The sequence below is a fragment of the Fistularia commersonii genome, chromosome 5 (assembly GCF_037954325.1).
Source record: "Fistularia commersonii isolate RoL2024-O1a breed Wild chromosome 5, RoL_Fcom_v1.0, whole genome shotgun sequence".
In the NCBI taxonomy this organism is placed as follows: Eukaryota; Metazoa; Chordata; class Actinopteri; order Syngnathiformes; family Fistulariidae; genus Fistularia; species Fistularia commersonii.
Window position 1 is genome coordinate 12,124,353 of NC_141288.1, and position 24,550 is coordinate 12,148,902.

Consider the following 24,550-nt stretch of genomic DNA (forward strand, 5'->3'; position numbering starts at 1 on the left):
TTTGCTGATGCTTATCACATTTTCTTAAAAGCTGGCATGTAGTACTCTAAGGCAGCGATAGATAGGTGATAGTACGGAACCAGAAATACCAACAACACAAGCGGATCACAGTTATTTCCTGTTTTATTTATAAAAAATAGTGATTGCCAAAAAGCCCTGGTTATACTAAACTTTTAGCAAAAAAATCTAAAGGAACAAGCTGGTCCTTTGAAAAAAAGTTAAACAGCCCTAATGTTATCAGAAGTTAGTTTTTATTCAGACATCATATTTTCAGGACTTCTGCTTTCCATATTCTCAACTTGCCTTAAGTTGTCATTCAAAAGGCCAAAAATTTGCAGCTTGTAGTTAAAATGTTATTTTTACACACACTGCAAATATGATTCAGTCTAGAGATTAGCTTGAGAGGCTTTGGATGATCATGCAGTTTGCATCAATCACTTGGACAGGACACCATGGTTACCTCACTCTGTGGTCATCCTTGTAAACCAAGCCCTGCGATGTCCATTTGAGCCTGTGTGATACAAGCTAATGATGGCAAAGTATAACTGACAGAGAACAGGAGGATTGATCTTTTTTTCTATGATATGAACAAGCTTGAAGAATATTTATGTGCAAAGATAAATGAAAGAGGAAATTTGTAAGAATATGGAAGCACAAAAAGACTATTAAAATTAAAAATTTTGACTATTCAGCGGAGGGAATTAGGGTAAGATACTGGAGGGGTAGGGAAAGGTCAGATTCTTATATGTGTTGGAATGCACTACGTTCATTAAAATAGTTAAAACCTATACACAAGTCAAGTGATCGTTTCAGCTCAGATTTTAATATGAACTTTGTGTGTATGTAGCTCCACAAAGTGCTACAGGTGTCAGTCCTGGTGGTTGAGCTACTAGATGGAGGCTCTTCTGTGATGGTCAGCTTAGAGGATGGCTGGGACGTTACCACACAGGTTTGAACCGCTAAAAATGTCTTCTATAACTCATCCAAAGCTTTAGCTTTAGGCTTCAGTTTCTGAAAGTTCCCTGACCATCCCTGTGTCTGCAGGTAGTTTCGTTGGTGCAGCTGCTGTCCGATCCCTACTACCGAACCTTTGATGGTTTCCGGCTACTGGTAGAGAAGGAGTGGCTGTCATTCGGCCACAGGTTCAGTCACCGGGGAGCTCAAACACTGGGCAGCCAGAGCAGCGGGTTCACGCCCGTCTTCCTGCAGTTCCTTGACTGTGTGCACCAGGTGAGTCTAGGCAAAAATTCTGTTCTAATGTGAAATAAGGCCAAATCACACACAAGCGCACAGAACTTTTATTATTGTAAAAAGAAAAAAACTGGACCCAAAATAGGACTTAGAATAGATGGCAACACGTGTAGACGCACATTTAAGGTGATTTACCATACTTCTTAGCGTATGGCGGGCTTTTAGCCACCAGCTTACAAGTACAGTCAGCAAGATCTGCTGAACATCTACAGAAGCCAGCCTCGTGACACGATGGACAGCTTACAAACCGAGACAATCAAAGAGCTCAGACTAAAGGAGGCGCCGCAAGCGGTGTAAGAGGAAGCAGAAGAGGGGGAAGCGCGAAGATATCCACGCTAGGCTAGCAGCTAAACCCTCCTGGTCAGCCATATCATCCGTCCTTCTGGTAAACGTACGATCTCTGGACAATGAAATGAATCATATAAGGCTTCTGAGGACAGTGAATCAAAACATGAGTAACTGTTGCGTCCTTGTCTTCACTGAAACGTGGCTAAATGACAACATCCTGGGCTTTGCTGTACAACTGGAATAACTAAGATGCCACCGAGCAGGCAGAGCACTTGTAAATGGAGGAAAGACTTGCGGCAGTGGAGTCTGTTTTTACATCCATGACGCATGGTGCTGGGACGCTGTGGTGGTATGCAGACACTGTTCACCACTGGCAGATTTTATGATTAAGTGCCATCCTTTCTTCCTGCCGGGGGAACTCACAGGGATTCTGCTAGTTGCTGTTTACTTCCCTCCCACCTCCAACAGTAGTGACAGGAATGTAGCACTAAGTTAACGCTATCAGGCCATCAGTGAGCAACAGCACACCTAGATGGATTCCTCATCCTTGCTGGAGAATTTAATCATGCTAACATCAGGGCTTTCCTGATTTCCCAAAACTCCATCAGCATGTTGATTTAGCTACAAGAGGAGACAACACCCTCAATTTGGTCTACACCATCCACAAAGGAGCATACAATCCCCCCACCTTGGACTCTCTGAACACATCACTATTACGCTAATCCTGGTTTACAGACCCACAGTGAAAGTCACCGGACTGGTTCAGAAAAAGATGCGGGTGTGACCAGATGGGACTACCTCTACCACACCAACACTGAGGAGTATACAGACACTGTTACTTCTCACATCAGCAAATCCATTGACAATGTAATCCACGCTAAAACTGTCATCACCCAAGCAAACCAGAAACCATGGCATACAGGAGATGTCCACCTGCTGCTGAGGACCAGAGACAGAGCCTTCAGAGCCAGGGGCAAAACTGGCCTGAGAGCAGTGAGAGTCAACCTGGTGCGGCATCAGGAAATCCAAACACAAATACACCAGCAAGATAACCAGCCGATTCAAGGATATCAGAGACGCATCGAGCCTGTGGCATGGCATTCAGACCCTCACAGACTGTGCCACACCTCTGTGATGACATCTCTGTTGAACAACCTCAACAGCTTTTCAAATAGTTTGAGGCTCAACACAACACTCATCCACAGAAGACCCCACTGCCCCCCACGACCAAACCCTTTGCCTGTCTGCCGCCTGCATGAAGAGAACACTCTCCACCATCAACACCTGCAAGGCGGCAGGCCCAGACAACATCCCTGGTTGGGTGCTGAAGGACTGTGCAGAGAAACTTCACAGACATCTTTAACACCTCCCTGAGGCAACCCGCTGTCCGTCAAACTTCAAATCCACTGTCATCACACCTGTGCCAAAGAAACCCGCCCCATCCAGTTACAATGACTAATGCCCCTGACCCACATCATCATGAAGTGCTTTGAACACCTAGTCATGGCACACTTCAGAACCATCCTCACACCTACTCTAGAAGAGAGTAGGTGTGCCAATAGCTCCACAGAGGATGCCATCTGCTCAGCTCTCCACCCAGCCCTCACCCACCTGGTCACCAAAGACTCATGTGTGAGAATGCTGTTCCTGGACTTCAGCTCAGCGTTCAACACCATAATCCACCAACAGCTGATCACCAAACTACAGCTGGGGCTTAACACCTCCCTCTGCAAGTGGCTGCTGGACTTTCTCTGCGAGAGGCCACAAGCAGTACGAGTTGGCAACATCTTGAGCACCATCACAGTCAGCACAGGGGCTCCCCAGGGCTGCCTGCTCAGTCCCCTGCTCTTCACCCTGCTGAGTTACAGTCACATGCTGAAGTTTGCAGACGACACGACTCTGGTGGGTCTCATCACCAAGAACGACAAGACCCACTACAAGAAGGATGTCGACCTTCTAAACACGTGGTGCAGAGACAGTAACCTCCTGCTGAACGTCCGCAAGACCAGGGAGATTGTGGTGGCATCCAGAGGGGCCACACCAAGCACTCCCCACTGACCATCAATCGCGCTGCTGCGGAGAGAGTTAGCAGCACCAAACTCCCGGACACGCTCACCAGTGAAGACCTCACCTGGACCACCAACAATGCATCACTGACAAAGAAGACACAGCGGCGCCTCTACTTCCTTCGCAAACTCAAGCCCCCACACCCATCATGCACACCTTCTACTGGAACACCATTGAGTGTCCTGATTAACTGTGTGGGGCAAGAGCTGCACAGACTACAACAGAAAAGCACTACAACACATCATGAACACGGCTGGAAGAATCATCTGTGCCCCACACCCCTGACTGAAAGACATACACACCACCCACCTCAACTGTTAAGCACTCTCAGTTGTAAAGTGACGCAAGCCACCTAGCACGCTGCCTGTTCAGCCTCCTGCTTTCAGGAAGACGGTACCGTATTTTCTGCACTCTAAGGCGAACCTAAAAGCCTTTAATTTTCTCAGAAACCGACAGTTCGCCTTATAATCCGTTGCGCCTTATGTATGGATCAGTATTGGTTAATTATGGCCACCGTAGTCAGGGGGCGTTGCCGAAGTAGCAGCTGTAAAAACAGTAAAGGGGAATTCCAGTCCTACATTACTTGTGTGACTAAAAAGACTCCAAAATGGCACCTTTCAAGAGACACGCTTACGACGCAGAGTTCAAACTCAAGGCGGTCAGCCACGCAGTTGAACATGGTAATAGAGCAGCAGCGAGAGAATTCAACATTAATGAATCAATGGTACGGAAGTGGAGGAAGCAACAAGATGACCTGCACCAAATAAAGAGAACTAAACAGAGTTTCCGAAGAAATTAAGCGAGATGGCCACAGTTGGAGGACAAACTCCAACAGTGGGTCGTTGAACAGAGAGCAGCAAGCAGAAGCGTCGCTACAGTCACTATTTGAATGTAGGCAACATCGCTAGCCAGCGACATGAACATCATTAAATTCAGAGGCGGTCCTTCTTAGTGCTTTTGTTTTTATGGAAAGCTTTGAACTGTGACAAATGGAGTCGGAAATACATTGTTTTCAACAAAGGCGATACAAATACCGGAAGAGCTACCAGTACTTACGGTACCGTATTGTGAATGCACCAACTTGTTTTGGGAGTGAACGGAGTTGTCAGAACATTAGTTTGTATTCCATTAATGAAGTTTGACTGACCGACTTATCTGTCTGTTTTGTTGACATTCCCTTTAGCGCACCTTCATCTGGTGGATGTATTAACGCAACCCCAGCCACTACAGTGGTTTCTATTCTATGTGCCTTATAATGTGGTGCGCCCTATATATATGAAAACAGTTTTAAAACAGGCCATGCATTGAAGGTGCGCCTTATAATCTGGTGTGCCTTATAGTGTGGATAATACGGTACCAGAGGCTCCGGGCCCACTCCACTAGACTCATCAACAGCTTCATACACCAGGCTGTCAGGCTGCTGAGCCCCCCCCCCCCCAGTCTGCATTGGACTCTGATTACATACTGAAACATTATCACTATCTTCTTTTTTTTTTTTTTTTTTTTTTTTTTTTTTGCAATACTGCTACTTTGCACTGAAAACCTTCATCCTGCTATTGTCCATATACAATCATGTTACTAAAATAGTAAAAAAAAAAAAATCTGCTGCTACTCAAATATCAGTCTATATCTGCGTGTACTTTACTTACTGCGGGATTGGGAGAAATCTCGATTTCTCTGCATGTCCAGACACTGTCAATAAAGCTGACTTTGACTTTGACCTCTTTTAGAGGCACATCCTTGGGTCCCAAGTCATCTGTATACCAAAGTGAATTTCATCATAAGACTTGTCGTTAAATAGGACCAACACACACAATTGTCCACATAGAGAGATTGTGTACAGTGAGCCCATTTTTAAACATACTAATTTGTCTGTGACTTCTGGTTTTGCTAATTATTGATCTGGGTTCTGCATCAAAAGTTTGATGGAAGACCCGGCTATGTTTTTTGACAAGATGATGATTCAGCTGAATGTTTTAATTTTTTTTTTTATGAATGTATTACAGACTAGCTGTATATATGTTGTTTTCTTTTTTTAATAGACTATTTGTTTTACAATACTTAAAGTTGTGTTGCTTTGTAACCAAAACTAGTTTGTAAGTACTTGTCGCAAACAATTTAAGATGTTTTTTTTCCCTTAAATGCTATGATACACTTGTACCATACACTTGCATCTTGTACCAACATAGCTGAAATACAGAAAAAATAAACATTCTGTTTCCATGTGCAGGCATCCCCTTGTGTAAGGGTGTCTTGTACATAAATAGAGTGGCACTGACTCCATTCAAACCAAACACGCTTTCTTTCCTCAGATTCACCTCCAGTTCCCCATGGAGTTTGAGTTCAGCCAGTATTACCTGAAGTTCCTGGCCTACCATTATGTCTCCAACCGCTTCCGCACCTTCCTCCTGGACTCAGACTATGAACGAATCGAACTCGGTAACAACCTCCTTTTGTCGCTTATCTTCATCAACCCTCTTGAACTGTGTTTGTGTGTGAAACAGATGGATCTTCATTATCCGTGTGTGTGTCTGTGTAACTATGTGTAGGGGTGCTTTATGAGGAGAAGGGTGAGAGAAGAAGTCCTCAGGTGTGCAAGTCAGTGTGGGACTACATTGACAGACTCAACAAGAAAACGCCCATCTTCTACAACTACATGTTCTCTCCCGAAGAAGAGGAAGTGAGCACGCCACACATAACAACACACACAGAGTAGACATCTGCAAGTATTCTGCTAAGTGAAAAGGAGGAGCGTCATGTGCTTGATCTAACAAGAGGGTTGTCTTTTCTACAAGGTGCTGCGGCCGTACACTTTCATCTCCAACCTGAAGGTATGGGACTTCTACACGGAGGAGACGCTGTCTGAGGGACCGTCTTACGATTGGGAGCAAAGGGGGCGGCAGGAGCGCGTGGCAGAAGAGGTGCCTGACAAACCTGACAGCAGCGGCCCCAAATCGCAGCGGTGTGTTGTGTGGCCGTGCTATGACAACCTGAGCAAGGTTGTACCGGACGCCATCACCAAGCTACTGCAAGACCTGCAGAGTCTGGAGGCCGAGCTGGGCCAGACATCAGAGAAGTGGAAGGACATGTGGGATAAAATCAAGACCACACAGAGAGCTGAGGCCAAATTGGAGAGCAAGGTATGACCAAAAGTTATTCACTGCACTTTTGTCTTGGGAAACTATTCATGGTATTCATTAGATATTAATTTAATTTCACTGGAAATGGCTTTTCGTTTCCTTCGAAGCACTGCTATCAGAAGAGTCTGACTTAAGCTTGGGACCCATAAGGAAGGGCAAAAGTTTCCAAAAAAAACAACACAAATGAAAACGAAAGTACAGCTGGCGAGTGTAAACATAGCTGTCCCACTCGAAAAGTGCTGTGGGATGAGGCACTGCATTTTTCTGCTCCTCATGCTAACTAGTTCCCATGGGAAATTTGTTTTAACATTGTACGTCAGAATGATTGAAGAAGACTTAATATATTTATGGGAGACGGCGACATAACCTCAAAACGCTGTAGGTCGAGGATGGCGTAAACCGTCATTAATACTGTAGAATCACAACATGAATTAAAAAAAAACATCACAAGTTGTTGCTGTCAATGAATGTCAGACAAAAATAGAAGTGATAATTATTATGGAACGGCTTCTTTCATGGTGCCTATCTCTTTTTCCCTCAGCCATCTTTCTCCAGTTCGCTGCTGATGTCATCCAACCTGGGCCACCAGCGGCGCTCTCAGGGCGTCTACCTTCAGGAGAGCGGTGTGGGATCCTCCATCAACCTGGCTCTGGACTGTGAGGCCAGTGCCACCTCCACACCAGCTGCCGGTCGGCCCAGCACCAGCACGCTCTACAGCCAGTTCCAGAGCACTGAGAGTGAAAACAGGTTCGTATATGGCCTTCTACGATGATTGGGTGTTTTTCTTTCTCCTCCAGCCTGAATCTCAAGGGTTTTGTTTTTTTTTTCTCCTATCAGAAGCTTCGAAGGCATCTTGTACAAGAAAGGGGCGCTGCTGAAACCATGGAAACCCCGCTGGTTCGTATTAGATAAGACCAAACATCAGGTGAGCCAAACATTTTTTTCGACTCAGTTCACAGATAATCTTTAACTTAACAGCTATGTAAATGAATGTAGCCTATTACCTGCACTAGAAGGGGGCAGGAGTATGCCTTAAGTCCTTTTGAACACGATTAAACTGCAGGAGAAGCAACTGTTCCTTCAACTACAATGCAGCTTCTCTTGTGTTGATCCAAAAAAAAATGCAATACTATAACTTTAGCATCAAAGCAGCTAGCATGTTAGCTTCTCAGTCCTCCTGAGATACCCCTCCTTCCCCCTCAGCTGAGATACTACGAGTCCCGGCAGGACAAAGATTGCAAAGGGGTGATCGAGCTGGCTGAAGTGGAGTCTGTCATACCGGGGGCGCCGGCAATGGGAGCGCCGAAAAACATTGAGGAGAAGGCCTTCTTTGATGTGAGTCGCCCTGAGGCAGTAAAGCAGATCATGCACACGGTGTGCATGCAAACGGTTTCGAGTACATACAACCCTGGAAAACCTAGAAAACTGAGAATGAGAGTAAGGCTAACTGTACCAAAATATTTTGAAGATTTAATTACTTCAATATTCCTGTTTTTTTTTTCATCAGTAATGCAAATATATATTTATATTATTATTTTCTAAGCCAATTCATCATATAGTTGATGGAATAACCAAACAACAATGTAATCAGAAAATAAATGAATTGTGCATTTACTTTCTCATGAACAGTGATGTCATACATTGTTTCTTTAAGTTATGGAAAGGGATCTTATTAAAACCTCAGGTAACACAACTAAAGAATCAGACACAAAACTTGTAATCTGTATTTTCATGCTCTGCCCTCTGACGTTCCAGCTCAAGACGACCAAGCGAGTGTACAACTTCTGTGCGAAGGACAGCTTGAATGCACAGCTGTGGATGGACAGCGTACAGAGCTGCCTGTCCGATGCCTAGACAGGATGCAGACTCTTCAATAAAAGGAGCAATGCAACCTGGAACAACATGTGCAGTGGCGACGTCTCTGCTGCCCAATACCAGTGGAGCGGGGAGGCCCAGGGGCCTTTCACCGCTTTACCCTCTTCTGTATTGAACAAATTACCCTGCATTAATAGTTCAATGTTTTTGGTATAAAAAATGAGGAAAAGGAAAAAAAAAAAAAAAAGTCCCCCCGGAAGACCCACTTGCTGTTGTGTCATGAAGTAGCTGCAGCCTCTCACCTCCCCGACGGTCTGACCACTATATGCGCTGGATGTCACGGCGTCCTGCCGCACGGAGCAGCATGAAGATCCTCCCAGACTCTCCTACCTGCTCTCGTTTTTGCTCGCCCTGCTTGCCCTTTAAGAAAACACACTGGGAGGTGGAATGACGAAGGAGCTGCGGCCTCCAGTCTGCCAAGCCAGATGTGGACTCCTCCGCTGGATTGGACTGGAACGGACCGGACTGGAACGGACTGGACGGCTTCTGACGGGAACTATTTTGCGGGTTGACGGACCAAAATGAACACGAGGAATACGAGGAGTGCTCTTCCCTTTTAAGATGAAGCCGGTGTGTTGCGGCGCAAAGGGTGGTGGGGTTGGGCCCTCTCTTAACAGGTCATGAAGGATTTTCTTTTTTCCAGAATCTCAAGTCAATATTTGGAAGGAGATTGTCGCCCGTCACGAGAAAAGGCAACGAGGATATACTGTGAAAACGGAGATCAAAGAGCGCCAGTTGTAGATTTAGAGTGTGTCAGGTATTGAGTGTGTCGGTGCGTGTTCACCGAGAGTGTTTACAAAGTACACAACACCTCCCTCACTAAGCTACACGTGTTCGGAAATCAGCACGACCACTATTTTTCATTCAGACGTTTAAGGGATGCTGAAGGACATAGGAGGGATCGATGTTGTAACGTCTTAAAAAACTATATAGGAGGGGACAGGATCCGGGGTGATTTGGAGACGGTGGCTTGAAGAGACAGGCGTGAACGAGTCATAAATGAAGGAAAGTTCTACTATTTTTTTTTTTTTAAATCAACCCCAGCCTTTTAACGTTACTTTATTTAACCACTGGATCCGAGTCTGGCTAAAAGAAAAAAGGATCAGTAAGAGAAAGCCTACACGTTGTACAGCTGCTTCCTGTGTCGTCTCTGCCCCCAGGAAGTTTGGCCGGGCTGGGAGACACTCGAGAAATGGCTTCACCGTGTCATTTAAACTACACCGACCCACAAACACCGCACATACTTGCATGTGAAAGAAACAGCTATCATTAATTTTGTTTTTTGTTTTTTTTTTGAACACAAAACTTGTTTAACTGCATGGTTACATCATTTTTCAAAGTATTATTGTCTGCCCGGTAGAGTTCACTATGCAGAAACTATACTTGAAGGACAAACATTTTGTTTTTAAGCTCCCATATGCTATTAAACCGCTCTCGTATTCTTAAACCACATATATGGACCCTCCGTCTCCTCCGTTATCGCCTGGTCACTGTTCCACATTTCTTGGTTTGTTCACTTATGGTGATTTTTTTTTTTTTTTTTTTTGAATTAGAAGAAGCAGAATTGCTTTTGTCTTTACTGTCCAATGCCACTTTGTGCAGTTTTCTGTCACTTTGCCGGTCCGCACTACAATAGAGCGGTAAAACTTCACAAAATGATAACGTGGAGACTCTGGAGACCAGAGGCCTGGCCAACAGTGATGTATCCAGTGGTGAGGGCAGCACAAGTCCTGGAACAGCTGACATTATTTGTCGTCTCCAAATTGATCCAGAAGAGGTTAAACTGTGTGGGGTTTAGTGACTCGCTGGCTTCATGACCAGCCAGCTCGCACATCTTGTTCGGCCAATTTGAACTCAACTTATCTAGAGTTTTTGCGACCAGGAGGGCACGGGGTTAAAAAAGAAATAGTGGAACCCTCCTTAAGAGAAGCCAGGGACAGTTTTGAGGTCGAACTCAGTGACGGTTGGTGAGATGCTGTGTCGTCACCAGTGTCTTCACTTCAGCGCCTACAAGCCTGAACTGGGGTTTGTACATAGAAGAGTCTACATCTGTTAGATTTGTAGAGAAACAGTATGTTTAGCTAGAAGGATTCCAGCATCAAGTCAGCCCCCCCCCCCCCCCTTTTTTTTTTTTTTTTTTTTTTTTAAAAGGTTACTTCACCCCCTTCCCACACAGACACACACACACACACACACGCACACACACACATGCACACACACGCACAACTTTTCCAACCCACTCTTGGTAACTGTGCTATGTAAAAATGGTTCTACTGCTGTCTTTGTTGAACATAAAAATTTGAAATTGTAGATTTTTTTTTCTTTTTTGCGTCTAACTCCTATGTATATACTACTCCAGATTTGTATGTAACGTTTATTGTAGTAATTTATTTAACTTGTCTCCTCCTTAAAGAAAGGTCCTCAAGCACCACTTTATTTTTAAATTAGGAAATCAATGTGCCATTTGCTCATTTCTGTATTAATGTGACTAATGCTTTTTTTTTATGTATAAGCAAAAACCCTCATGTCTTTTTTTTTTTTGTTTTTTTTTGTATACACAGTTGTCCTTACTCAGTCAAACCAGAGGGGTGTGTGTTTGTGATTGGAGACCTGTGGGCTAGTTTTTAAGGCTGGTTGGATTTCCCCACCCCCACCCCTTCCCACAGGAGGTGGGTGTGATGCAAGTTTTGATGGCAGTCTAAATAAATGACAGACACATTAAGTGGTTAAACCCTCGCTCCCCGCTGTCTGCTCATCTGACTCTTCATTAGATCGCCAGTGAGACAACGGGAGGGAGACTTTGACAGTTTTTGGAAACAGGGTGAAAAGTTGAAAATAATTTGATTTTAAACAAGTCCAGAATTTTTTTGGTGCTGTTAAAAGCCTGTTCCACTTTTCTTGTGCATCATTTTTGATTTTTTTTTTTTTCGCTAATTGTCTCTTACCTTTTCTTTTTTTAAAAGTTCATTTATAATCTAACTTTTTTTTGCTTATTTGTTCATTATCTTTTTTTTCACTCATTTCATTATGGGGGAAAATACAAGAATAGACTGAAGAGAAATAAATTTAAAGCCCTTTTCTCCTGCAAGACCTTAATTGAAATAATAAGCAAAAATTCCTCAAGAAATCCTTACAAGCGATTCAATCAAAGAAATTGACCAAAAAGCAGAAAAATCTTTGGAATAATAAATGATGTCTGTGCAGTTTGTGTGCAGGGCCCCCAGATGCTCCCACCTCAGAGGCTACAAGTAGCAGATGGAGCAAAGAGGAGACTTAATCTGTCCTTCTCTTAGACCTAGCTCATCACCATGCAACACACTTCTTTTTATTTATTTTTACCTTTTTTCCATTTTTTTTCTTACTTTTTTATATTTTAGAAATGACCTCCTGAGCCGGGTAATGTTGTCAATCATGTCAGTATAGTTTTTAGAATCAAAATAAAAACTGTGGGTTAAATCTTTTGTGTTCTTTGTCTGTTTTAATAGTTACAGGTTACTTCCGTTGAAATATTAACCTGTATTTTGACCATGAAAAAACATAAAAGAAAAAGTATGACAAAGAGTCAAACTTAAGGGGATGCCAGGTTGAAAATATATTAAGACTTATTAGACAAACATCCATATGAAACAAATCAATTTAGATATTTGATGTTTGCTATTTAATCCAGCCAATAAGCACATGATTCAAAGTGAAATCTTTTAAGCATGTTGTTGCAAGTTTGGTCTTTGTGGTTTATAACACCTTCTCAACACGATAGCAGCTTTTTTCTGACATCCAGGCTGCTGTGGCCTTCAGCCAACAGAGTTCTTGTCTTTTTTTAATTTTATTTTTGATATTTATTTTAGGTCAGCTCAACTTAAAAAGCAAGCATGATAACCGGAATGGAGTGTGGAATTAAATAAAATGACAATGAAAAGAAAAAAAACATTTGAAAAACTCAAGTCTTAGAAAAAATCTTATATCGGTCCATACTTTATCCAGGTCGAATGTTACAGAACATCAGACATATCATTGATATGTTGAAATGTCAAACAACAGCTGTTAGTGGCATGGTGATAGCTTGAATGGAAGCACCAATAGTATCAACAATATGTCAGTTTCTCCAGAACAGTGATTCCAAACCACTGTGCTGCAGCACATAATTGTGCCATGAGACATCATGAGATGTGCCGTGGAAAAATTCCCACTTTCACCTGATTGGTTCAAGAATTATTTATTCAACAGAAGTAATGTGTCTTTGTACGTATATCTATGTGGGCAGCATGCAGTGACAGGCAGAGCAATTAAATGCTCTTCCACTAGATAGTAACAGGTTGTGAATTATTCTGTGTACAGGACTGTCTCAGAAAATTAGAATATTGTGATAAAGTTCTTTATCTTCTGTAATGCAATTACAAAAACAAAAATGTTACACATTCTGGATTAATTACAAATCAACTGAAATATTGCAAGCCTTTTTACTATTTTGATATTGCTGACTATGGCTTACATCTTAAGAAAACTCAAAAATCCTATCTCAAAATATTAGAATATCATGAAAAAGTATTTTTTGTTTTTGTAATTGCTTTACAGGAGATAAAGAACTTTATCACAATATTCTAATTTTCTGTGACAGTCCTGTATCTATCTTGTTGCTCAAAACAGCAGAGAAATTAGTGATGTGATTCGAGTGAGACAGTGGCAGTGATACGCCATGGATAAATATTTTAAAAGAAAAAGTACTCAATTAGGAGCCTCTGATCCACATTGTGACCCAGATGAAGGCCCAAGTATGAGCAGTGTTCAGAAGAAAGCCAAAAAGGTGATCTCAAAAACAATACAAAAGTTACATTGCATTTGAATTTACTTGTACTGGGGGAACCAACAGTGCCATGGTTTCAAGCAAACTTAAACGCCATTTCCAAACTAAACACCCTTCACTTCAAGATAAGAAAACAGACTTTTTTGTTCATCTGCGTTAATGGACTGAGAAACGGCATTGCCGATGAAAACCACCAAGATGAGTGAGAAAGCTCTGAAAGCTAGCTACAAAGTTGCTGAACTCATTGCTAAATCCACCCAATGTGGACAGAGACATTAATACCACCTTCCTGCAAAATCATTGTAGAAGAAATGCTCGGCCCTGGCGCTGTTACAGATATAGGCCAGGTCCTGCTCTCAAATAATACCATTTCCGGACATATTGATGACATGTCTGCAGACATTGAAGAGTGTTCTGGAAAAGTTGCACATCAGTGGGAAATTTGCATTGCAATTCAACAAATCTACGGTAATTCAATATATTTTCACCCCGAATAAGTAAATTGAGACGGCATTTTGATTCTACTTCATTAAAAAACGTTTTTGACATATGTATTTGGTGGTGTGCCGTGTGATTTTTTTTTATATAAAATATGTGCCGTGGCTCAAAAAAAGGTTGAGAAACAGTGCTTTCTAGAAGTAACTCCTGTTTCATCATATTATGTTGTCACGGCAATGACCCCATATCCAGAAGCAGGGCAAAGTTATTGCTATCAAATGACCTTATAACGCTATTTCCAAGCAGATGATTTGAAAGGGGCATTGCCTGTAACATACGAGCGCTACTTGTTATATGGATAAATATAGTGTGTCACACGTAGCCTAATTAAGTCACTTTTCTACATCTGAAAACCCTAGCTCGTCTTCCTGTTTAGTAAGCTATTTCCTGTTATTCTGTTAGATGCTGTCTTTCACAAACCTCTTTGCTTTTCCTTCTTTTGTCTCACTTTGTGAGGCATGAAGGTCTCATTGTGGCTCTGGATTTTCCTGGGGACCAGGGTGTGTTCAGTCTCACTGCCAGAAATCACTGATGGGAAGTTCATTGAAGAATGCGTGAGCGAGCACAACAAGGCGAGGTCCTCTGTCAGCCCCCCTGCCAGCAACATGATTTACATGGTGAGTAATGTTAGCAAATACGTTATCTTATCGAAAAACATAATGTGTGCAAAATCATTCCTTTGGCATGAAGTTAGAATTTTACTGCCTTGGACAGTACTATAGATAGATGGTGGACAGTCAAAAAATATTATTATTATGATTGTTATGATTATTATTACTGTTGTTGTTATTATTATTGTTACTACTATTATTATTATTATTATTATTATTAAGTGAAGTAAAGCTCAGCATGAGCTGGGAATTGAATTGGGCTCTGTTGGATGCCACAGTCTTTGATAGTTCGACATCATGGTCCAACATGTGGCATTGTAGCCTGAAAGAAAGAAAGAAAGAAAGAAAGAAAGAAAGAAAGAAAGAAAGAAAGAAAGAAAGAAAGAAAGAAAGAAAGAAAGCCTCCCCTCATCACATAACAGTTGTGTTAGAGAAAGGCCAGCTGATGAGCGGCTGGGGCTCGCACTTACCGGCACTCAATTGATGCACCACAGCGCTCATATTGCATTGAGGGACTTGTAGTATTAATGGTGCTTGTTTTGCCGAGAAAAGATGGCAGAGGTGTGGAGGAGTTTAATACTTTAATAAAGAACCCCCCCCCACGCGTGACACGCTCCCTACACATGCCCATGTCCAACGCAAAACTCTAAGGTCCACCTCCAGCACCATGAGCAGCCCATTGTATGGGGGCTGCAGAGGCAAGCAGTGAGGTCATGCCTAACGGACACAAAGCGATCAAACATGAGCTCCGCCGGTGATCCAAGAACACAAAAAAGCCGGAGACATGTCCGCAGCAGTTGTGGAAGACAACGGGACCACCTCCGGGAACCCACCAGGGGCTGGGGAACCCACCAGGTCGACTTAGACGTGGTCGAAACGCCTGGCCAGAATTGGAAATGCCTCAAGCGGTACCCTAACACGCCCACTCCTTGACATTCCTACGAATACCAGGCCGGACAAACTTGGCACACGCAAGTTTCACCGATGCTCAGACCCCCAGGTGTGAGAGCAAGTGCACAGTCGAAAAGTCGCCGCTGCCAAGCTATGGGAACCAGCAGACGGAGCCGGCCAGCAGAGACATCGCAGAGAAGGGTGGGGCCACCGTCCTGCAAATTTTCCAGCTCAAGGCCAGTGTGGGATGACTTCAGGGCGAGGATGTCTGCGTCTCCCAGCTGGTCAGTGGCCGTAGCCACAAAATCAATCCCAACATGCACAGGACAGACAAGAACCCATGACAGGCAATCTGCAACATGTTTGGCCTTTCCAGCCACAAGCCTAATGTAAGAAAGCGGAAGTTTTGCCTTGCCAGATGCGGCAGTGCCAACAACTCAAAAATGCTGTATTTACGTTCACTGTCCTGCAATCTGAGGCTAAAGAACACAAGGGGCTGCCAGGCATTCACCCCCTGCTGTTCAACCACAGCCACCACGGCAACATCACATGCATTGGTCGTCAATGCCATAGGAGCCATAGACGCGGGATGGATGAAGAGGGCCGCATTAGCTAGGGCCCGCTTGGCCCCATTGAAGGCCCGAACCCACTCCGGAGTCCAGACAACCGCTTCTATGGCCCGTCAGGACCACAATGCCCCATGAAGTGGCAGAAGGAGGTGGGCAGCATGCGGGAGGAACCGATTGTAAAAAATTGACCATTCCCAAGAACTCCTGAACTCCTCGACTGATGCCAGGTCAGGGAACTCAGACTCAGCCTGTACCCTCGATGCGCCCTGCGGTGAAATGTGGTGCCCCAAGAATTCAATCAGACAGGCAAAATGGGCACTTAGCTGGATTGATAATGAGGCCATGCTCATCTAGACAGCAAAAAACCTGAGTTAGGTGCTCCAGGTGCACAGCAGCTGATATGCTGGAAAACATTAAATCAACATAAAAAAAATGAATAATTCTTAGAATAGTATAGTATAGAAATATACATTGTTTATTTTTGTTTGCACTCCTGCAGATGTGGGATGAGGGCCTGGCTGTCACGGCACGGGCTTGGGCCAGGCGCTGCATATTTCAGCACAATCCAGAGCCGAATGATGGTGGTCTCTTCACTTCTGTGGGAGAAAACATCTGGGCGGCGGGATTCTCCCCGTCACATTTCGACGTGAGGAGCGCGATTACCGACAGCTGGGTGCATGAAAAACTCCTCTACAACTACAACGACAACAGCTGCCAGGGCATATGTGGCCACTACACGCAGGTGCGTGGGCTTTTCCTCATTCACATTAAACGCTGTTCTCGGACCCGCGGATGCATGTGTGTGTGTGTGTGTGTGTGTGTGACACAGTGTCAGCCATGACCCTTGTGACCTCGGGTTGTCCTGCAGGTCGTGTGGGCGAGGAGCTCCAAGCTGGGCTGTGCGGTGCACTGGTGTGAGCATGGGATCCGGAAAACACAGTATCGTTCCACGGGGATCATGTTCGTGTGTAACTATGGGCCGGCGTAAGTGGAAACCGGCTCGAAACACGGCTGTGTTTGTGTCGATTTAGGACAATAATATTTAAGAGCACATGTGTGTGAATACCGAGTATTTAAGATAAGCACAATAAATATGTGTGAATAGGTATGTAGGTATGTACTGTATATAGTTGTACACATATGCACACAATCGCTTAATACTAAATTCTTGTCAAATATGATGTATACACACATATATTCATATTCATGGACAAAAACAAATTTGTTTTGTTATGTTTTATGTATGTATGCATTCATAATTCTGCATACATATATATAAATGCACACATAAATATATGTTGTGCTTCTGGACAGAGTGAAATATCAGTGTATGTAAGTACAGGCCCAAAACGAGAGTGGAAAAGAGAATATATGCAGAAGTGAACAATACCTGACCGGAGCTGGATGGTGGCTCTTGCAGGGGGAATATGAATGCACGGCGGCCGTATGAATCTGGGACGCCCTGCACTGGCTGTGAGGGGACCTGTGAGGAGAGCCTCTGCCGTGAGTTTCCAATCTGCACCATACAAAGTTCACCTTGTGAGAGTTAAATTTGAGAGATTTTAGACTTTAAATGCAAATGCTTGGACTAGAATAAACATGTAATTAGAAGGTTATCGATTGGGGGATGAATGCAAATCACGAGTAGTGAACACTATTAGAAGTTCTTTATAATGTCCTTGCAGGAAGCTAAGAATGGGATTCAAGTCAGTTCTGTAGCTCCAGAATAACTGCATTAGTTAATTTATATAACAAAAGACGTGATTAAATGAGTAAATCCATTTTGTCCACAGGCTATAAAGGGACTCAAGATGGGGAAACATCCACCCTGGCTGGTCGCTTCAGTTTGGCTGCTGTTGTGATTTCGCGCCTTATTGCTCTAGTCCTAACCTTTCTTGCAGCCTTTGTCGTTCACTACTTCTATCCTGACATCTTCTATTATGAATAAATCATTGAAAATATGGTGCAGAACACAAGATTCAGTCAGAGACTAAGAGATCTATACCACAGACTTAGAATATTGATTTGTCTTCACATTGCAGATGTCCTATGTCAGACGCTGATCAACATACATAAGAATCAGTGTAACAAACTAATGGCTCTGATATTTTATTAACTGATACTTCCCCTACAAATTAAACTTTTATACTGCATCAAGAATGTTGGTTTCCTACTTGAGGACCAACATTACTCTTTTGACTCAGTTAATTACCTCATGACACAACATTCTGTTTGACATATTTAATTGTTTAAATTCAAAAATACTTGTATTGCAGGCGTGTCACTGTTGTCCTCTTACCCGAGACAGCATTTAAAAAAAACATTTGCTTTATGAGTTGTTTGATTTGTGCTTTCATGAGGCAAATGTATTCAGCAGTAATGCAAAATTTAGAAAAATATTTCTAAATTTCTAATACGTGAAAAAATATTTCACGATATATTAGGCTAATTACATTTTTGGTTATGAAGTTTAAGACTGCAAGACCGATGAATTGAATGCAAATCCTAAAGAAACATTGACCTCATGCATTTGTTAACATGGAAGCAATGACAATGTTAACGAGTGAAATGTTAATTTATTTCTTGTCTGGTTCAAATGAATCTTGTCAAAGTTCATCAAAATTAAAATTCAGACCCAGAATTGTTTTTTTTCTAATTGGAGACCTTACTCTGAATCATAACTTTTGGACCAATAGGAGTATGTAATATGCATCTTCTATACTCAGTGTGAATATTCTCTGTTATGGTATATGGAAATTAATGTGAGCAGATCAGTTATTTATTTGTACTTCCAAACAGGAGTTTATGTTATCGACATGTGCATGGTGATTTCACTGTGCTCTCCGTCAGCAAAACAGCCTCCGTGACATCGCTTGGAGAGAACCAGTCCGTGACTCAGATAAAATAATGTGACTTGGGCCAGTGGATTCTTAAACAAAAGAGCCTACCAAGAAGGACCCATGGATATAGAATGATGTAAGAAAAAAAAACAAAAAAAACAGCTGTTATCCATCAGTCCCTGGTGTCCTGCCGGTCATCTGACACAGATGGCATCCGAAAATGTCACAGGACAATATTAGAGTCCCCTCCCCTGCGAGCTTCCAGAGCCCTGACTCTGTCCCATCATGACCCAACCAGCACTATTCAAGGTTTGAGTGTCTGGTTGCCGGTCACCCTTGGTTTTTTAATTTGGTCTTTTTCTTTTTGTTGCTGCTGGTGGCGGCAGGAGGAGCTGGTTTCACTGGAGGAGCCCCTAGTTTCTTCGTCTTTGCTTTCTTCACTTTGTCCTTGATCGCCTCAATGTCCAGCTTCCCCTCCGTGGGGGCTGTAGGGATAAAATCATGTTATATATATTTACAGTCTTAGTGTGCTAGGGGATTAGCCTGATGACTTCAGTCTGATATTTACCTTTACCCTTCTTCTTCATCAATGGCTTCTCTTTGGGAGGGATGAAGGCTTTGTTCCGCTGTTCTTGCTTCTTGGTGAGTGCCTCTGCTTGTTGAATCTGAGAAACACACATTTGACACGGTTAGTGAAGCGCCTTGAATTGCCAGATGTGAGTTACCATGTAGAAATACCAAACCTAATGAACACGTGCAAAGTCTTGAGGCAATCTGAATGACCCATGAGAGCAGTTCAACAACTTCACAACAGATAGAAACCTTATGAATGATGCATACCTTTATTTCCTCCATCCTCTTCATCCTCTTCACACTTTCCCGCAGGAAGAATTCACCTGAGGCCAGCTCTTTGTCAACCTACAAACAATCACATTTCAAACAGAGAGGGCTGTCAAACCATGTCGGAAATTAAGCTGACATAAGCTCTGTTAGCTCTTTCTATCGTATTTCACTTGAGAACATAATACTCGGCTGTCTCGAGGCAAAGCAGCAGGTAATCAGGTGTTCCTGCAGCTTGCGTTTGACTGAGGTGAAACTGATGTTTTCTTCAGTAAACGAGACCCTCAGGTTTTCTTTTGCTGACCTGGCTGTCCGGCTGCTGTGGAGGGAATGGCGTGTACTCCTTCTTCTCGCTCTTCTTCTTGGGCTCCTTGCGCTTAGCCAGTGTCTTCTGGCGGAACTTGGGCAGGAAGCGCTCCCAGCTCTGAGCCCGTAGTTCGGGGTCTTTGGACAGCTCCCGTTTGATCATCAGGGTCTGATGGTTCCAGTCCACAGATGAACAGATGAAGGAAATATTTTGAGTCCTATCTGAGGTGATGTTCCTTTAATATGATACATTTTCAGTTCTTAGGAATGTCATGACTTGCTGTGATAAGAAGAGTGAATATGGCATCAGATACTTTGACCAGTAATACATTTACAAATAATTTATAATAATACATTTATTGATCACTCCCTCCTACATAGTGTGACCTGAGTCAATAGCGTCTAACTTACTGTTCTCCATGAGTCAGTTTGGACAAACTGTCCAATGATGCCTTCAGAGTGTATACACTGTCACTCACAAAGGCCATCTTCGATTATACTGGGCAAACAGCGCTAAGGCATTTTAAGATTTTTCCATCACTTTTGCTAAATTTGGGAAGAAACTCTGTTTACATGTGAAACTCCAGGGGTGATTTTTATGGGGAAATTCAAAAGGTTTTATCTTACTTCTAATAATTTGGTTTTGTTGACACTATAATTTGTCAGAACTTTCATGCCATTAAGTTCAAATGGCCTTTACGAGTGGGATTTGTGAGACAAAGAACTTAAGATTGCTTATCTTTTGTTCCCGTAAACAATATCAACTTAATGTGAGCTGGAATGTTAAGAGCAGAACATGAACAAAAGGAGAATAAACTGTTCAACATACAAAAGCAGCAATGTAATGTCCTGTTACTCTGAGACAATTACAAATTTTAATATTTTATCAAACTGTTGCATTTTGCTCTGCATTTTTTTGTGCCCTCAGCTCCAGGTTGAGCATCAAAACCCAGAGAGATGTTTCTTTCAGTCAGAAAATCCTGAACAAGGATGGAAACCTCTTCATCGGGCAGTGGCGCTGCAGCCTGAAAGAAACCCTGCCAGCAGCCAAAGGCAAAACCTACCTTGATGTTGTAGATGGGATGGATGTTTTTCATCGTGTCCATAACCACCTTACGCACCTAAAAAATAAACAGAACACTAAATTCTACATTCTTTGACATTGCAAGCGCGGGGACAGCAAAGTTCTCACCTCTTTAAGGCCGTTGTAGGGCCCAAGAGCAGACACTGTGTTGCCCTGCACCATTACATAGCAGTTGGTTAACAACTCCAGCGCCTGGAAAGACAAAAAAAAAACTGTGAGCAAAAGATGTGACTGAAGAGATGGACCTCTTAGGAGGACACGGATAACTAAGATTGCATTAAAGTAATGTGTATCTGTGTTTGTAGCAAATGCTACTGTGTGTTGCTGTGTCCAGGAAAGGAACAGCGATAGGACTGAGAAATTAAACCAGCAGAAAATGATCTACACAGACATTTCATGCCTCATTCCAGGACAGAGTCCACTGATCTGCAAAGCTTTATGCCTCCTCACCCACATATTTAATGATCCAGTTCAAAAATGTGTTGAGCAAGCAAAGTGAAAAATTGAGGTGATCTCATCAAGTCAGTACAGGAAATTCAAAAACAAAACCGATCAGAAATAACAAAAAGGTCAAGCTCTCTGTCACCTCGCCTTGCAGTCTGAGTTACCTTCCTTCTCCAACCTTTTTTAAACAGCAAAAGAAATGACTCACTTTTAATGTGGAACCTTTTGGGCCTATCAGTCGCTGTCTTCTTTTGACAAACCGATCTCTGTTTCGCACCAAGGTCCCAATTTTGATGATGTCACATGCAATATCATCCTGTAAAATTCGTATGGCCTGGAGGTAAGAAAAACAAACAAACAGAAAGTTAAAATACAAACTTTGCTATTATTAAGCTCAATGTTCAAAAGAATTGCTGCAGAACATAATAAAAAGTCAGCTTGGCAGAAGAACTTGTGAGTGAGCAGAGAGATCATCACCTGTTCGAAAGGAACACTCCTGGCGAGCAGCTTGATGAGATCTCTGGCCCTAATGATGGCATACGGGTCAAATGTTTTCCTCGTGGTGGAAACAGTCATGCTTCCTTCAATCAGGTCCAGGGAGGCTTTTATGTGCTGTAATAAACATAAAACATGTTACATAGTACCTGACTCTGCACGGCTGAGGCCAAATAACTCAATAATCCATCAAAGTAATACTTTAAATTAAGCGTTCATCAGAGATTTTCTTCACTGGACATGGCAATTGCATTAGCTTTTTGTCAGAAGAACTTACTGCTTCTCCCAAAGCTTTTTCCACAAGAGGCCAGCAGTCCTTTAGGTAGACTTCTCTGTATTTGGGGAAGAGGGTAGCGAAGCTGCTCTCCTCCAGCAGGCCGCGGGGGTTGTCTTCTTTGGTGAAAGGCTGCTCTTTCCATCCATCAGGAACAGTCAGCAGCTCCGATTCATCCACTGAAGGGATAATATCAGAACTTTAGCAGGATTCAAGACTCATATGTTTGTTATGTACCTTATGTAGTTTGTTACTTAGACACAAGTCACTATTTAGGTAATGGACATTTAACATGGAGGTATCCAGGACAGTTTATAGGTACATATTTATTTATTTCTCAATTACTTGAGATCTTGCAAAAATTACCGGAGGGTGTACTGTAGAATATTGACTGTGGACACAGTAATATTGAACAGTTAACCATATATGTTTACTTGCAATCTGCACATGCGCAGACTCGCTGTAGGCGGGGCTCATGTCTGTTGGTACGAATTGCTATTATCACCTGTGCTCTGCTCTTCAGTAAAACCTTATCACAATATTTGTATTACAAATGCGTACTTCATATAATATTGAAAATGGTATATCATGCGGAGGAAAAGCATGTTGGAGAACATTGAGAGTTGCCTTTTTTTTTGGCGTCTTTGCCGGGAGACACAAACACGTGAAACACGTGTAGCTGTCTGTATGTTTCGTTTAAACACTACGACATTGCACTTTTAGTGTAAAGATGTAAGTGAAAGCAGCGAACCTATCAAACCTTTGTGGTTTTCAATAGCATAGACTCGGAGATGTAATATTATTTCATAGTTGTTTCAAAGGGAACCACACTGGCCAAACTTAGCTTTGATGCTAGTTATAGCATGCGCGTCTCCCATCATGTCAACATTTAAGCAAACACACACACCTCCACTTCCGACAATCTAGGTGGTTGTGGACAATAACCCGTCGTGTGGCAAACAGAATTTACCTTCATTCTTCGTCTTTTTCGATTTTTTCCCACTTCGTATTTCATTCACGCCGCTTTCAGCCGTGTCGGACGCCATCGCTGACCAGAAGCGGAAGTGACGCAGTAAGTCAAATGTTTTGCATTACCGCCACCAGCCGTTGGAAAGCGGCACTCAGCACACCGAGAGCTCAGGGTTTTTCTAGAAAAGGCAAAGTATACCGAAACGCAACCCCGTTTCCCTATAAAATTAAAATTTTATAGGCATTCCAAGAGCAGAAGAAGGCCCAAAGAAGCTTGAAAGGACGTTCTGCACCATCCATGGTAGCAAGGAATGCATGGAACTCCCAAGAGGGTAAACATAACCGCTTTACGGATAAGCCAACACAGCAGAACAAGCGCTTCAGATATAACCATTTAGTCTTTTCAAAATCATATTTACTATATATTTTTACCGTCTCTCTTATGTGGAGACGCCGACCTGTACTGTGCCTTATTGCAGCGGTCCTTTGGGGAGGTCAGGAGATGCCAAGGGGTCACTACATCACTTCTAAAACTCAGATTAAAAACTTGCCACCTGTCAGTTTTCACACCAAGGACAGAGTATGTAGTTCAATTACTTGGAAAATAGCTGATAATGAGATAATGTCAAAAACTTAGAACTTGCTCTAACAATGGCAACTACGTTGTCTATATTGAAGCGTATGGCAGGGACTGGCCCACGGAACCCCAGAATCCTTTGCCAATGATGACTGTTGGGAGTTTCTCTTGGTTTTATGTTAAAGAACTCCATGGCAAATCCCGGTTCGCCACAATATGATACAATGATACAATGATTTCCATTTACCTGAAAAGTTGTCAAAAAAAGAAAAAAAAAACACTAATGAACTGGTTCACACACATGACCCTAGATCTCTTAATACAGTCTGTCTTTCATAAAATTTCTTTCGATGAATTCTGATCATGGCTGTCTACAAGTTAACCAGATTTAACTGTGCAGTATTTCCGCACTATCTTTTTGACTGGTGACAGAGATCGAACAGTTTGGAGGTGAATCAACTGAGTTGTTCAGTTTGTTAAAGAATGAAAAGCTTGTGTGAATAGGTTAACTTTGGCTCCCTTCAGCAGACTCTGTTTGCACCTGATATTAAACTGTATCCTGGGATAATCAAAAATGAACATCAACAGACCAAACATATCCAAGATGTGTCAAATGCACTATAACATTCCATCACTCAGGCCAGAGTTTGTTGAGAACTTTATTGACATACAAAAATGACTTGGCAGACACAAAAGGATGTGTTCATAATTTCGTCTCTGTAAAAATTTA

General features: G+C 42.7%; 3 protein-coding genes across 5 annotated transcripts in view; 2 read left to right on the plus strand and 1 right to left on the minus strand.

Moving 5' to 3' along the window:
- Window positions 1-12,077, plus strand: part of sbf1 (SET binding factor 1) — a 60,647-nt gene extending 48,570 nt beyond the window's left edge. For both annotated transcript variants that reach the window (XM_086146842.1, XM_086146841.1), the window contains 9 exons: window positions 848-949; window positions 1,045-1,230; window positions 5,919-6,045; window positions 6,156-6,286; window positions 6,402-6,746; window positions 7,288-7,493; window positions 7,584-7,671; window positions 7,950-8,081; window positions 8,502-12,077. In XM_086146842.1, the coding sequence (XP_086002968.1) occupies window positions 848-949; window positions 1,045-1,230; window positions 5,919-6,045; window positions 6,156-6,286; window positions 6,402-6,746; window positions 7,288-7,493; window positions 7,584-7,671; window positions 7,950-8,081; window positions 8,502-8,600 (1,416 nt within the window). In that variant the 3' untranslated portion in view covers window positions 8,601-12,077. The remainder of the gene's footprint in view (window positions 1-847; window positions 950-1,044; window positions 1,231-5,918; window positions 6,046-6,155; window positions 6,287-6,401; window positions 6,747-7,287; window positions 7,494-7,583; window positions 7,672-7,949; window positions 8,082-8,501) is intronic.
- A 2,262-nt stretch (window positions 12,078-14,339) lies between these two features.
- Window positions 14,340-18,414, plus strand: glipr1a (GLI pathogenesis-related 1a). Its single transcript, XM_086146846.1, has 5 exons — window positions 14,340-14,537; window positions 16,491-16,733; window positions 16,860-16,975; window positions 17,412-17,494; window positions 17,785-18,414. Exons 1-5 carry the CDS (start codon window positions 14,379-14,381, stop codon window positions 17,937-17,939), a joined length of 756 nt encoding a protein of 251 aa, XP_086002972.1. The 5' UTR covers window positions 14,340-14,378; the 3' UTR covers window positions 17,940-18,414.
- Window positions 18,415-18,550: 136 nt separating this feature from the next.
- Window positions 18,551-23,323, minus strand: krr1 (KRR1 small subunit processome component homolog). Of its 2 annotated transcripts, XM_086146844.1 has the most exons (10): window positions 23,245-23,323; window positions 22,278-22,453; window positions 21,983-22,117; window positions 21,714-21,839; window positions 21,170-21,253; window positions 21,042-21,098; window positions 19,976-20,146; window positions 19,672-19,749; window positions 19,400-19,496; window positions 18,551-19,316 (listed from the first exon to the last, which is right to left on the minus strand). In XM_086146844.1, exons 1-10 carry the CDS (start codon window positions 23,318-23,320, stop codon window positions 19,162-19,164), a joined length of 1,155 nt encoding a protein of 384 aa, XP_086002970.1. In that variant the 5' UTR covers window positions 23,321-23,323; the 3' UTR covers window positions 18,551-19,161. The 2 variants fall into 2 exon arrangements, with proteins under 2 accessions (XP_086002970.1, XP_086002971.1); XM_086146845.1 differs by lacking the exon at window positions 23,245-23,323 and having other exon boundaries at window positions 22,278-22,301.
- Window positions 23,324-24,550: the final 1,227 nt, after the last annotated feature.

Coding starts and splice junctions, on each gene's coding strand:
- glipr1a (XM_086146846.1), top strand. CDS start 14,379: ATGAAGGTCTCATTGTGGCTCTGGATTTTCCTGGGGACCAGGGTGTGT. Junction 16,734..16,859: donor TATGTGGCCACTACACGCAG/GTGCGTGGGCTT, acceptor GTTGTCCTGCAG/GTCGTGTGGGCGAGGAGCTC. Junction 16,976..17,411: donor GTGTGTAACTATGGGCCGGC/GTAAGTGGAAAC, acceptor TGGCTCTTGCAG/GGGGAATATGAATGCACGGC.
- krr1 (XM_086146844.1), bottom strand. CDS start 23,320: ATGGCGTCCGACACGGCTGAAAGCGGCGTGAATGAAATACGAAGTGGG. Junction 20,147..21,041: donor ATCCCATCTACAACATCAAG/GTAGGTTTTGCC, acceptor TGGAACCATCAG/ACCCTGATGATCAAACGGGA. Junction 19,750..19,975: donor CACAGCAGCCGGACAGCCAG/GTCAGCAAAAGA, acceptor GATTGTTTGTAG/GTTGACAAAGAGCTGGCCTC.